The 13,390-nt window shown below is 44.9% G+C and overlaps 1 protein-coding gene across 1 annotated transcript; it reads right to left on the reverse strand.

Moving 5' to 3' along the window:
• Window positions 1-1,592: 1,592 nt before the first annotated feature.
• NDUFS5 (NADH:ubiquinone oxidoreductase subunit S5) lies at window positions 1,593-8,602 on the reverse strand. The gene is made up of 3 exons (XM_077844670.1): window positions 8,443-8,602; window positions 6,204-6,421; window positions 1,593-1,821 (listed from the first exon to the last, which is right to left on the reverse strand). The coding sequence occupies exons 2-3, from the start codon at window positions 6,417-6,419 to the stop codon at window positions 1,717-1,719; spliced, it is 321 nt and encodes a 106-aa protein (XP_077700796.1). The 5' UTR covers window positions 6,420-6,421; window positions 8,443-8,602; the 3' UTR covers window positions 1,593-1,716.
• Between the last annotated feature and the right edge of the window lie 4,788 nt (window positions 8,603-13,390).

Here is a 13,390-nt window from a genome sequence, read left to right on the forward strand (position 1 = left end):
ACAACAACAACCCCCCCGCCCCCACCCCCTCCCCCCAGAAAATAACAAGTGTTGGCAAAGATATGGAGAGACTAGAACACTTGTGTGCTGTTGGTGGGAATGTAAAAAATGATGCAGCCACTATGGAAAATAGTATGGTAGTTCCTCCAACTATTAAAAATGTAATTACCTTATAATCTAGCAATTCCACTCCTGGGTATATATTAAAACCAACTGAAAACAGGGTCTTAAAGAGATTATCTATACACCCATATTCACAGCAGCATTCTTCACAAAAGCTAAAACATGGAAGCAACTGACATGTTCACCAACGGATAAACAGGTAAACAAAATGTGGTATACACACAATGGAATATTATTCAGACTTCAAAAGGAAAGATAGTCTGCAATATGCTACATGGTGACCCCTGAAAATAGTATGCTAAGTGAAATAAACCAGCCACAAAAAGACAAATAGTATGAATACACTTATGTGAAGCAGAATAACCAAAATCCAAGAAAGCAGAATAGTGGTTGACAGGGGCTGTGGGGAAAGGAGGAGTAGTAGGTAGAACTAAAGAGCTTCAGTTTTGCAAGATGAAAAGTGTTCTCCATATGGATGGTGGTAATGGTTGTACAATGTGAATATATTTAGTATCAATGAACTGTATACTTAGAAGGGGTTAAGATGAAAAAAAAAAAAAGTGGTTAAGATGGTAAACTTTGTGTTATGTGTATTTTACCAAAATAAAAGTTAGGAAAATTCTAAAAGATATCGGAGATCTTAATTCTATTCTCAACACATATTAATTTTTAAGGTTCAAACCTCCCTTCTTCCCTATTTCCCTTTCTTTTAAAAACCATTTCTAGGAGCGCCTGGGTAGGCTCAATTAAGCATCTGCCTTCAGCTCAGGTCATAATTCCTGGGTCCTGGGATCGAGCTCTGAATTGGGCTCCTTGCTCACTGGGGAGCCTGCTTCACCCTCTCCCTGCCGCTCCTCCTGCTTGTGCTGTCAAATAAAATCTTAAAAACAAACAAATGTAGGGGCACCTGGGATTGGGCCCTGCATCGGGCTCCCTGCTCAGTGGTGAGTCTGCTTGTCCCGCCCCTCTGCCCCACCACTTGTGTTCTCTTCCCAAAAAGTAAATATAATCTTAAAACAACAATCCCCCCCCACCATTTCTAAATATGTCAAGAGAAGTACTAATATGCCACATGTAAGATAGCAAATTGAACCAATGGTATTGCTTCTTCAAAATTATCTGAAAATTAATTAAATAAAAACAAAATTAAGCTATCTGAACTTGCTATTTTCTTAGCCTTAATGTTCACAGACCTTACAGTAAACATAACCTCTCTCTCTACTGCCTCTCCCTCCCAGCCCAAGTCTGTATTTTATGGAATATAAACCAGAATGAAAGCAGTAAAGAATATTGCAACTTCTTAAATAACTTAACATGTTTAAAGTACTTTATACATAGTAAATGTCATTAAATGCTGCTTATTATTACCTACATGCTAATTTTTAAGGCATCGGTAAAGCCATTTTTCCAAATTTAAAAAATAGGTTGCAATCTCTTTATAGAGAAGTATGATCCAAGAGAAAAGAGGATAAACAGGATAGAGCAATCCTTTATTTTTAGACACTTTTCACAGAAGTTTTCAGTAAATGAACTTTCCGGGGCAGGGAGGAGAGAACATGAAAACCAGCGTCCAGCCATCAGCAGCAGCTATGCTCAGGGCCTGGGATCCTCCTTTCCCAAGTGGTGAGGTGGAGGTGTGTACTTCCCTTCCTTTATTAGCTTATCCCGCTGCCTCCTGATGTCACTCAGACGCTTCATCTGTCAAAGGAGAGAAGTATTTAAACTAGGGAAAATATGTACCAGAAACTGGAGGGCTAGAGAAACAGAACGAAAATTGGTTTCATTTTTAAACTATGGAAGCTTTCCATCCTAGACGGCCTGAGATGAAATCTTCCTTTAAAAAAGCAACTTGAAATCACTTCCCAAGCTCTTAACAAATTCCTAGTACATATAATAATATCTCCTTCAAAAATAGTAACTAGAACGTTCCTGTTATATACAGGATTACAGGTGTTTGCATAAACATGAACAAAACATAGATCAAAAACCTTTTAGAGGCATACCTGTGCACACTTGTCTTTAATAATCTAGTATCTAAAATATTAAAAGATGAGATCATCTCATGGCTGATACATCCTGACCTCTCCATGTAAAGTTGGCACTGCTGCTGGTGACTGATCACTGGGTATGAAGAAGGAAGAAAGAGCTAACATGACGTTCTCTCTCTCTCTCTTTTTGTTTTTTAACATGACGTTCTCTTTACCACAGAAACCAAGCCCTGATATGTGCTTGGCTACCTGTCACTACTGGGCCCTGAGCTCTGCTTCTGCCTCTCAGGTAGGACACTGGCTGGTGCCCAACCAACAAAAGCCACACCATACAAGATTGCAGGAAAGCTGTCATTCACCGGGATTCTGCAACACAGAAAAAAAACACACACACCCTCGATCCTAACTGCATTATTCCTCTGCCCAAAGCCCAATGCCTTCCCATTTTACCGAGAAAAAAAGCTGAATCCTTCCTTACAACAACTTACTAGGCCTACCTCTGACTTCATGTCTTTTTTTTTCCTTCTGATTCTATCTATGTCTTAATACTTTCTCTCATTCTCTCTGCTTCACTGCAGGGACCTTTGCACTTGCTCCTTCCTCTAACCAGAACATTCTTCCCTCGAATCCACATGGCCCACTTTAAGTCTCTGCTCAAACGTCTCCTTGTTGCTGAGTTCTTCTCCAACAACCCTATTTAAAAGAGCATCCAGGACAGCCCGGGTGGCTCCATGGTTTGGCACTGCCTTCAGCCCAGGGCCTGATCCTGGAGACCCGGGATTGAGTCCCGCATCGGGCTCCCTGCATGGAGCTTGCTTCCCCCTCTGCCTGTGTCTCTGCCTCTCTCTCTGTCTCTCATTAATAAACAAACAAACAAACAAACAAACAAGTAAATCTTAAAAAAAAAAAGAGCATCCATTCAGCTCCTACATGCATGCTTTCTATCTTTATCTTCCCTGCTGCACTTATCAACACAGAACACTTTTTAAAAAAAAGTTGTTATTTTTGACACCCTTTTACCCAAATATAAGCTCTATTAGGGCAGGGTTTTTTTTTTTTTTTTTTTTGCAGTTTTCTTACTGTATATTCTTTTTTTTTTTTTTTAATTTTTATTTATTTATGATAGTCACACACACACAGAGAAAGAGAGAGAGAGGCAGAGACACAGGCAGAGGGAGAAGCAGGCTCCATGCACCGGGAGCCCAACGTGGGATTCGATCCCGGGTCTCCAGGATCGCGCCCTGGGCCAAAGGCAGGCGCCAAACCGCTGCGCCACCCAGGGATCCCAAGAGTTAGTATATTTAAAGATTCCATTAACCTTAAAGAATCAGTCAGGATATAACTTCAGGAGAAAAAAACTCTAGGTGTCCTAAATAATAAATAACGTTAGCCATTTTAAAAAGATCGCATTTTAAAAATTTCATTATAGGTAACATAAAATATTGCATCCTTAAACATTTCTCTATTAAAGAATCTCTCCCCCCACCCCACCCCCAAAATAAAGAATCTCCAACACAGGACTAGTCATGATTGAGCTATCACTAACACATAATGTCAAACCTTTCTCTGAGGTCTAACAAATCACCTCTTAGCATTGTAGACAGAAGCACAGGCTCTGAAGATGGTAGTATGGTCAGGTTCAAGTCCCAGTTCCCCTGCTCACTACAATATGACCTTAGGCAATGGCCTTGATTTTTTTTGTCTTGCTCCAAGTTTTTAATTACATAGTGGAAAAATTCCAGTAAAGCATCTCCCAGGGTTATTGTGTGAAATAAATCCACTATTACAAGCTATGAACTTAGAACAGTGCTTAATTCGGGATCCCTGGGTGGCGCAACGGTTTAGCGCCTGCCTTTGGCCCAGGGCGCAATCCTGGAGACCCGGGATCGAATCCCACGTCGGGCTCCTGGTGCATGGAGCCTGCTTCTCCTTCTGCCTATGTCTCTGCCTCTCTCTCTCTCTCTGTATGTGTGACTATCATAAATAAATAAAAATTAAAAAAAAAAAAAAAAAAGAACAGTGCTTAATTCTAATTCCCTGATTCACTAGCTTCTTCGCCTAGGCATTAGTATCTGGTCATTCAGGGTGACCCCTAAAACAGTAATGGACCTATTTACAAATTCACAGGCTGAGGAAGTGACCTGAGAGCAACTCTTTAGTATCTCCAGGTAAAGAAATCGAGACAAAAAAAGGAAGTGAGGAAAAAAAAAAAAAAAAGGAAGTGAGTTGCCCAAAGTCACAAAACCAGTGGTGGGAGAACCATCGTCAAAACCCAGCTCTCAGGCAACCCGGGTGGCTCAGCAGTTTAGCGCTGCCTTCAGCCCAGGGTATGATCCTGGAGACCTGGGATGGAGTCCCACGTTAGGCTTCCTGCATGGAGCCTGCTCCTCCCTCTGCCTGTGCCTCTCTCTCTCTCTGTGTCTGTCACAAATGAATAAATAAAATCTTTAAACAAAACAAAACCCAGCTCTCCCAGAGGCACCTGGCTGGCTCAGTTGGTGGAGCGTGTGGCTCTTGATCTCCAGGTTGTGGGTTCAAGCCCCATGTTGGGTGCAGATTATTTTAAAATAAAATCTTAAAAGAACAACAACAAAATCAGCGCTGCTAACTCCCAATCCAATGTTCTTTCCACCTCACCACACTGCCTCCCTTTGGTGTAAATTTTCCATGAAGAGTAGTCTTAATCTGAGCAATGAGTAACTAGGGTCCACAGGAAGAGAAGTTGGGACATACTGTGAACTTAATAGCTGGTAGGTGGCTAACCATGACCCACTCAATGTCCCTCAGTAATACTAATATATCACCCACTTAATGATTGATATTCCTGCATAGATCATATCCCCTAATTCCTTCCAAGTCTGGCTTCACTTTACCCAAATGCCAATAGCAGATGTTAAAAGATAAGGAATTAAAAATTTTTGATACAAATAACTGTGATAAATTTAACTAAAATCTAATTTTTTATTTTTTATTTTTTTTATTTATGATAGTTACAGAGAGAGAGAGAGAGAGAGAGAGAGAGGCAGAGACACAGGCAGAGGGAGAAGCAGGCTCCATGCACCGGGAGCCCGATGTGGGATTCGATCCCGGGTCTCCAGGATCGCGCCCTGGGCCAAAGGCAGGCGCCAAACAGCTGCGCCACCCAGGGATCCCAAATTTAACTAAAATCTAAATTGCCTTCTTGAACTCCAAGGAGTTGGAAGGAATAAAAACATTTCTAGGGTCACTTGGGTGGCCCAGGTGATTAGGCATCTGCCTTTGGCTCAGGTCAGGATCCCCGGATCCTGAGATCAAACTCCACACCGGGCACCCAGCTCAGTGGGGAGCTTGCTTATCCTACTCCCTGTGCCCCCTTGCTTGTGCTTTCTCTCTCTCACTCTCTCTATCTCAAATCAATAAATAAAATCTTAAGAAAAAAAGAAAACACTTCTATTTGTTATATCTGGAGCAGAGAAATAGGCAGAATAACAGCCCATACCCAAAGATTTCTTCTCTAAGGGAGAATAGAGCCCTATATGTTATGTAACTCATTCAACTCTTAAAGAGGTAGATATTATGCTATTAATATCCTTTTTCCCCTGCCTCTTTCGTCAGGCTCACCTAAAGCAATCTCATTAACACCTCTATCTTCCCCAGAGTAGAAATTAACCCAGATTGTTATATCAAGTTCAGTGTAAAAGTATGCAGGGTTTTAATCTCTTCTCAAATGAGGGTTCAATGAATTTGAAACACTTTCACTCAGAAATGTTCGAAGACAAATATCCAAAGCTGGTTGGTAACTTCTGCTTTTAGCCTACTGCAAAAACGGGAATGCACACACATGCAATTCCTACTCCGGTGGCTGTAGCAGGGTACAACGCCAAGGAAAATCGGTCAGAAGATGAGGAGGAACACTGAGGAATAAGAGACCCTCCTCAGATCCGAAGGCACTTAACTTCCTTGACATGCTACCTATGTAGAGAAAGTGTTTCACTACCAACCTTTGGCCAATTCGCACTGAGCAAGCCATTGCCAATGACCAACTAAAAACACTTAAAAGCAGCCCCAGTGAAGCAAGGAAATAATTCAGCTCCCGTATCCATCACTCCTCACCGTTTTCTGCCGAAGCAGACATTCTACGAAATCATCAAATTCTATCTTGCACTCTTTCTCTGCACGAGTAGCACCGATTCCATGCGCACATTCTATCCATTCTTTTTCAAAAGCATGGCATCGACTTGGAATCTTGTGAGGCTGTTCAGCACTTTGGATTGTCATCCAATGATCTAAGTTTAGGCCCAGCCTTTTCTGCACATCAAAGAAAGGCATGGCTGAAATGGAAGATAGAAAAAGAAATAATGCCATAAAAGTGCAACCAAATGAGAAAATTCCTAAGAAAAATGGGATAGTTAATTAAAAGTATCCCTCTAGAAAGACAGTTTATGCTATCTCCCAATATATTCTCATTAATTTTTTTCATTTCACGGGTGCCTCCAGTTTATGGTAGATGAACAACATTCGTGTTTTTAGCACCCCCCCCCAAATTGTCTCTGTATTGATAAGGTCATTTTTTTATAAGGTCATCTTAATAAAAAGTCAGCGTTTATGTTTTGACTCAGTAATTCCAATTCTTTTTTTTTTTTTTTGTAATTCCAATTCTTTGACACAGATCTGAAGAAGTAACTGAAAAGGAAAAAAAAAAAAAGCACAAAAACATTTCTTTACATTTCTCTATCCATATGAACTCAGATGACACCTCTGCGATGTCATCCTAAATCTCGTGTCCGTCCTGTGTTCACACAGCATCTCAACTTCCCACAGGAGTACTCTGCACGCCTCTGTAATGGTTTATTAACCTGAATGTCTCCCTTATTGAACAATGAGTGCTGCGAGGGTAGGGACCAGGTAGGGGCTCAGTAATTGTTGGGGAGGGGGGAGGGAGAACCCCCCCAAAAAGAATCTCAAACAACTTAAGTGTGCAAAAATAGGGATACGGATAGTTAAATCCGGTACCTGCCTAGGAGAATACGTTAGACGTTAGGAAAAACAGATAATACAGATGTACACTTTAAGATTTTATTTATTTATTCATAGACAGAGAGAGAGAGAGAGAGAGAGGCAGAGACACAGGCAGAGGGAGAAGCAGGCATCATACAGAGAGCCTGAGGTGGGACTCGATCCAGGGTCTCCAGGATCACGCCCTGGGCTGCAGGCGGCGCTAAACCGCTGTGCCACCGGGGCTGCCCCAGATGTACACTTTAATATTAAATGAGAAAAAGGGTCTCCAGTGTCAAAGAAAAATTGCAAAAGAAGACCGGAAAGCACAAAAAAAGGTCAATAAAGTCATGTACGAGTGGGCAGATTTACACGTGAACTTAATTTTTATATTTTCTACAGATTCCTTCGTTTACTGAATAATAACAGGCACTGGAATGGTGTGTGTGTGTGTGTGTAGGGGGAGGGGAAGCAGCAGCTTCAACGTTAAGCACTAGAAATGGAGACAGACACACAAGGAACTGGGGACCCAACGGACAAGAGGACTAGAGGGTAAGAGCTCGGGCAGCCCCGGTGGCTCAGCGGTTTAGCGCCGCCTGCAGCCCAGGGTGTGATCCTGGAGACCCTGGATCGAGTCCCCACATCGGGCTCTCTGCATGGAACTTGCTTCTCCCTCTGCCTGTGTCTCTGCCTCTCTCTCTGTGTATCTCTAATGAATAAATAAATAAAATCTTAAAAAAAAAAAAAGGGTAAGAGCTCGAAAGGGTAAGCACCAACTCGGCGCAGGAGGCTTAAAAATGCCTTTTAAAGACGGGCTGGAAAAAATAAAAAATAAATAAAATAAGAAAACTAACTAAATAAATAAAGACAGACAGACAGACGGACGGACGGGCTGAGCCTGCCAAGGGAAGGTCGGTGGGCAGCGAGCTCCAGCCGGAGGTCCTGGGTTCGGGGGCGGGGGTGGGGGCACCGAGCACCTAGACGTAGCCGCGGAGCAGAGTGCATGCCGGGATCAAGACCTGGAGAAGCCGGAAGCGGGCGGGGCCGCAACCACTCCGGGCCTCGGAAGCCAGGATGAGGTGGGTGAACCTCAGATTAAGAAACAGAAGGCCAAAAAAGAAAAAGAAAGAAAGAAAAAAGAAACAGAAGGCCGAAGCATGAGTCCGGCACAAGGAGCCGAGGGAGGCGCGCGCTCCAGGCTTCAGTGACGCAGGGGCCCGGGGGCGCAGGAACCCTGCTCAGAGCTCGGGCCTGGAAGAACGGACGCCCGGGGAAGGTAGAAGAAACTCGTTAAAGGAATCTCAGAGGGGAGCTCCGCAGGCTAAGCCGCCCGCGGACACACGCAGCCCCGACCTACCGTCGCGCCGCGGTGCCCTTGTCGCCTCGCCGGCCGCCGCTCCCGGAGGCTCTATGAGCGGCGCCGAGGCCTGCCGCAAAGGACGCCCAACAGCGCGACGCTTGCAGCGCGACAGCGAAGCCCGCCGTCGCGCCCGGAAACCATAGAAACCAAGCCCTTCGGTCTGCGCCTGCGCGGCTGAGCTGGAACCGATTCGTGATGAGCTGACGGTTGCGTTGGGGGCCTCGGTGGGTTTCCTGCTGCTTCTTTGCCTTGTGCCCCTCGCTGTCACGGCGGCTCGGCTTGGTGAGGGGCTTGGCTCAGGCCATGGAGAGAAAAAGTGGTGCCTTCACCACCTCCGCGTCGGCCCGTGGGGGTCCTGGCCGTGGACCTCCGCTGGGGGCGTGACACTCGGGCTGCGCCACCTCCGTGCGACCTGACAAAGCGTCTTAACCGCAGTGGGCCTCGGTTCTCCCGTCGTAGGTACCTACAGCGTCGCATTACTTTGGGGGTTAAATGACTTAAGTGTGAAACCCCGAGGAGGTTCCTGGCACGTGGAAAGCTCTCCAAGGCAATCAGTTCTCTGCATATCTCAGCTTCTAGGGTTTTTTTTGTTGTTGTTGTTGTTGTTGTTGTTTTAAGATTTTATTTTTTCATGAGAACACACAGAGAGAGTCAGGCTCCCTGCAGGGAGCCCGACGTGGGATTGGATCCCAGGTCTCCAGGGTCATGCCCTGGGCCGAAGGCGGTTGGAGCCACCCGGGCTGCCCTCAGCTTCTAGGATTTGCAGATTCGAGAGAGTCATCAGGACATCCAGGGGGCTCCCCTTGGCTACAGCAGGGCCTCGGAAGTGGCGTATGCGGTATACACTGGATGTGAGGGAACAAAGTACTCAAATACTTGTATTTTTAGTCTAATCTTTTTAAACTTATATTAAAAAAATTTTTTTATTAAGTAAAAATTCTGCACCCAACATGGGACTCGAACTCAAGACCTGGAGATCAAGAGTCGCAATGCTCCCCTGACTGAGGCAGCCAGGTGTCCCTTTAATGTCTATTTTTTGGTGTAAATGTTTACAAAGTACATTAACATTACTGCAGTTGTACCTATAAGTAACTTACAGAAAATAAGACTTAACTTGGGGTTTGGACTGAAAGTTTATTGTCCTTTAAAAGATGTGTTCTAGGGATCCCTGGGTGGCGCAGCGGTTTGGCGCCTGCCTTTGGCCCAGGGCGCGATCCTGGAGACGCGGGATCGAATCCCACGTCGGGCTCCCGGTGCATGGAGCCTGCTTCTCCCTCTGCCTATGTCTCTGCCTCTCTCTCTCTCTCTCTCTCTGTGTGACTATCATAAATAAATTAATTAATTTAAAAAATAAAAATAAAAAAATAAAAGATGTGTTCTATGAGCAGCCCTGGTGGCTCAGCGGTTTAGCGCCGCCTTCAGCCCAGGGCGTGATCCTGGAGACTTGGGATCGAGTCCCACGTCGGGCTCCCTGCATGGAGCCTGCTCCCTCTTCCTGTGTCTGTGTCATAAATAAATAAAATCTTTATTTTTAAAAAAAAATTTTTTTTATTTTTTTATGATAGTCACAGAGAGAGAGAGAGAGAGGCAGAGACATAGGCAGAGGGAGAAGCAGGCTCCAAGCACCGGAAGCCCGACGTGGGATTCGATCCTGGGTCTACCAGGATCACGCCCTGGGCCAAAGGCAGGCGCTAAACCGCTGCGCCACCCAGGGATCCCAAATAAAATCTTTAAATAAAAAAAAAAGATGTGTTCTCTGGGGCGCCTGGGTGGCATTGGGCTTCCTACTCCGTGGGGGGCCTGCTTCTCCCTCTGCCTCCTGCCCTGCTTGTTGTTGCTCCCTGGCGCTCTCTCTGTCAAATAAATCTTTAAAGAAAACAAAATAATGGGGCGGGGGGGGGGGGGGGAAGGTGTGCTGTCAGAAACGTTTAGAGAAGTCAGGCCTTCCAAGCCTCATTGTCCAAAATCCTCTGCTTAATCCTCCACTCAAAAGTTTGCTGTTCCATTGTATTCTTGGAAAAGTCCTGCCAGCCAGTCTCTGATTTTCCCCCCTTTCCCCTGGAGTGACATGGTTTCCACCCCATCAACATTTCTATGGTCAAATTCTTGCTCTGCTTCAGGACTTTTGCGTAATTTTTTCCCCAGAACAGGTGAACTGCCTCCAAGCCCTAGGATCACCCACCCTGGAGAGAATTCCTAAGATCCCACAACTTAACTGGTTTCTTTTAAACATTCTAATTCTCCTGCTGTTCCCTGCAGCCCGTCAGAAACCTCCCAACTGAGATCAGAGTTTCAATTCAGATAGAATTTCCTAAACACCTAATGCATGTCAAACAGAATACTGGAAGATTATGGAATTAGTAATTAATGGCCCTTGCCTGTAAAATAGGGGTAGCAAGATAATGATTGCCAACCTTTTCCACATCTTCCACTTTCTTGTTTAAATTGGTAATATCATCTTCCCAGTCATTCAGGCAGGAATGTTGTATTTTGCCTTTTCATCTTTCATCCAATCTTTTTTTTTTAAGATTTAATTTATTCATGAGAGACACAGAGAGAGAGGCAGAGACACAGGGAGAGGGAGAAGCAGGCTCCATGCAGGGAACCCGACATGGGACTCAATCTCAGGACTCCAGGATCAGGCCCTGGACTGAAGGCGACACTAAACCAATGAGCCACCCAGGCTGCCCATCATCCAATCTTTTTTATTTTTTTAAATATTTTATTTATTTATTCATGAGAGACACAGAGAGAGACAGAGAGGCAGAGTGAGAAGCAGGCTCCATGCAGGGAGCCTGACGTGGGACTCGGTCCCAGGTCTCCAGGATCAGGCCCTGGGCTAAAGGCAGCACTAAACCGCTAAGCCACCGGGCTGCCCTCCAATCTTTTAATTACTGGCCAAGTTCTCTCAAATATCCCTTTAACAGGTTTCTAATTTATTTATTTTTTCTTTCTGCCTCCGCAGCTCCTCACTTCAACCTGTTTTTCACTGAGTAATGTTTCTAAAATACTGATTTAATTGTATCACTCCTCAGGTACCAGGCAGGATAGATCAGTACAAAGATGGGTGACTCAAATGTCTCCAAGGCCAAACAGTTCACTATGAGGAAATAAAAACAAGCACCATAATAAATAGCAATTGGTATTTGGCCTCAGTTTGACTGATGGAAGGAGTGGTGTGGTATGTGACAAAGTACAGGGGGTATGCCCTGTCTGAAGGTGGCAGCAGCTATTCAGCTCCATCCTACAGCTATGGAGATCAGGGCCCCCAAATCGTCAAATCTTCCAAGCTCTTCAAGAGAAGCCAGAAATCTTTTGTTATTGTTTAAATGTGAAACCTACCACTTTTAAAAAGCAGGGTAACTAATTTTTTTTTAAGTGCTGGCCAGGATCCCTGGGTGGCACAGCGGTTTAGTGCCTGCCTTTGCCCCAGGGCGCGATCCTGGAGACCCGGGATCGAATCCCACATCGGGCTCCCAGTGCATGGAGCCTGCTTCTCCCTCTGCCTATGCCTCTGCCTCTCTCTCTCTCTAACTATATAAATAAATAAAAATTTTTAAAAAAATTAAGTGCTGGCCAAACAAAATCCACATTGGAAATGGATGTTGATGAGCCAGATTTTAAACTTTGGATAGAGGATGGAATCTGAAGGTAAGGAAAGCAATTTCCTTTGATGGCTTTTTATATCCAGCTTTCCTCCCTTCTTACTCTATTGCTGCCAGTTGCTTTTCTAAAACTCAAAACTGATCATTCAAAAATACACTTCCTGGGAGAAGTGTATTCCTGGGTGGCTCAGTGGTTTAGCGCCGCCTTCAGCCCAGGGCCTGATCCTGGAGCCCCGGGATCGAGTCCGTGTCGGGCTCCCAGCATGGAGCCTGCTTCTCCCTCTGCCTGTGTCTCTGCCTCTCTCTCTCTCTCATGAATAAGTAAAATCTTAAAAAAAAAAAAAAAAAAAAAAACACTTCCTAAAAAAGCAAACTAAAAGAACCCAAAACACTTCCTGAGCTCTTATGTGCCGTGGCCCTTGTTGAGCTCTTGGGAGTAAGACACAAAAAGCCGGAGCAAGTGATAAAACAGAAAGATGAACAAAACAAGGGACAACACAAAGGACTGGGTGATTCATACTGCTAGGGTTGTGTAAAGCTCTCCTATTCAAGAAAAGGTTCAAATTCTTGGGTTTGGCATTCAAGACTCCTCATGATCTGATTTCTTCCCATTTCTAAATCTTTGGATATAATTGCTTACTCAGCCTCCATGTGTTCTCGGCCATCTAGAACTGCTCTTTCAAACTTTGTAGGAGCAGCTGCTTCTGCCTGGAATGGCCCCAACCTGCCTGCTGCCACCTTCCTACTGTCTCCCAGGCGGATACCTAATCCGTGCAGACCATTTATGGAGCGTTTTCTGGTGAAAGCTTCCCAAAATTCCTCAGGCATTTTCCTAGGCCTTTTTTTTTTTAACTGATTTTTTTAAAAGATTTATTTATTTATTCATGATAGATACAGATATATATATATATCTATATGTATATATCTATATATATATATATATATATAGAGAGAGAGAGAGAGAGAGAGAGGCAGAGACACAGGAGGAGGGAGAAGCAGGCTCCATGCCGGGAGCCCGACGTGGGACTCGATCCCATGACCCCAGGATCGCACCCTGGGCCAAAGGCAGGCGCCAAACCGCTGAGCCATCCAGGGATCCCCTCCTAGGCCTTTCTTGAAGTCCCGCCAGCCCTGTAGCCTTCTGTTATAGATGCTGTTAACTGTTGACACGCCGGCCCCCTCCGCTTGACAGCGCAGACACCCCCGTGTCCACACGGTGCACAAGGGTGTCGGGGGCGGGTCCTCCTCTACCGAGAATCCTGGAAAACTACAACTCCCAGAATTCCCACTCCAGAACTGAGTCTGCGCCGTTGCTATGGTGAGCACGCGCTCCCGCTCGG

Source organism: Canis aureus, chromosome 13, assembly GCF_053574225.1.
Source record: "Canis aureus isolate CA01 chromosome 13, VMU_Caureus_v.1.0, whole genome shotgun sequence".
Taxonomy (NCBI): Eukaryota; Metazoa; Chordata; class Mammalia; order Carnivora; family Canidae; genus Canis; species Canis aureus.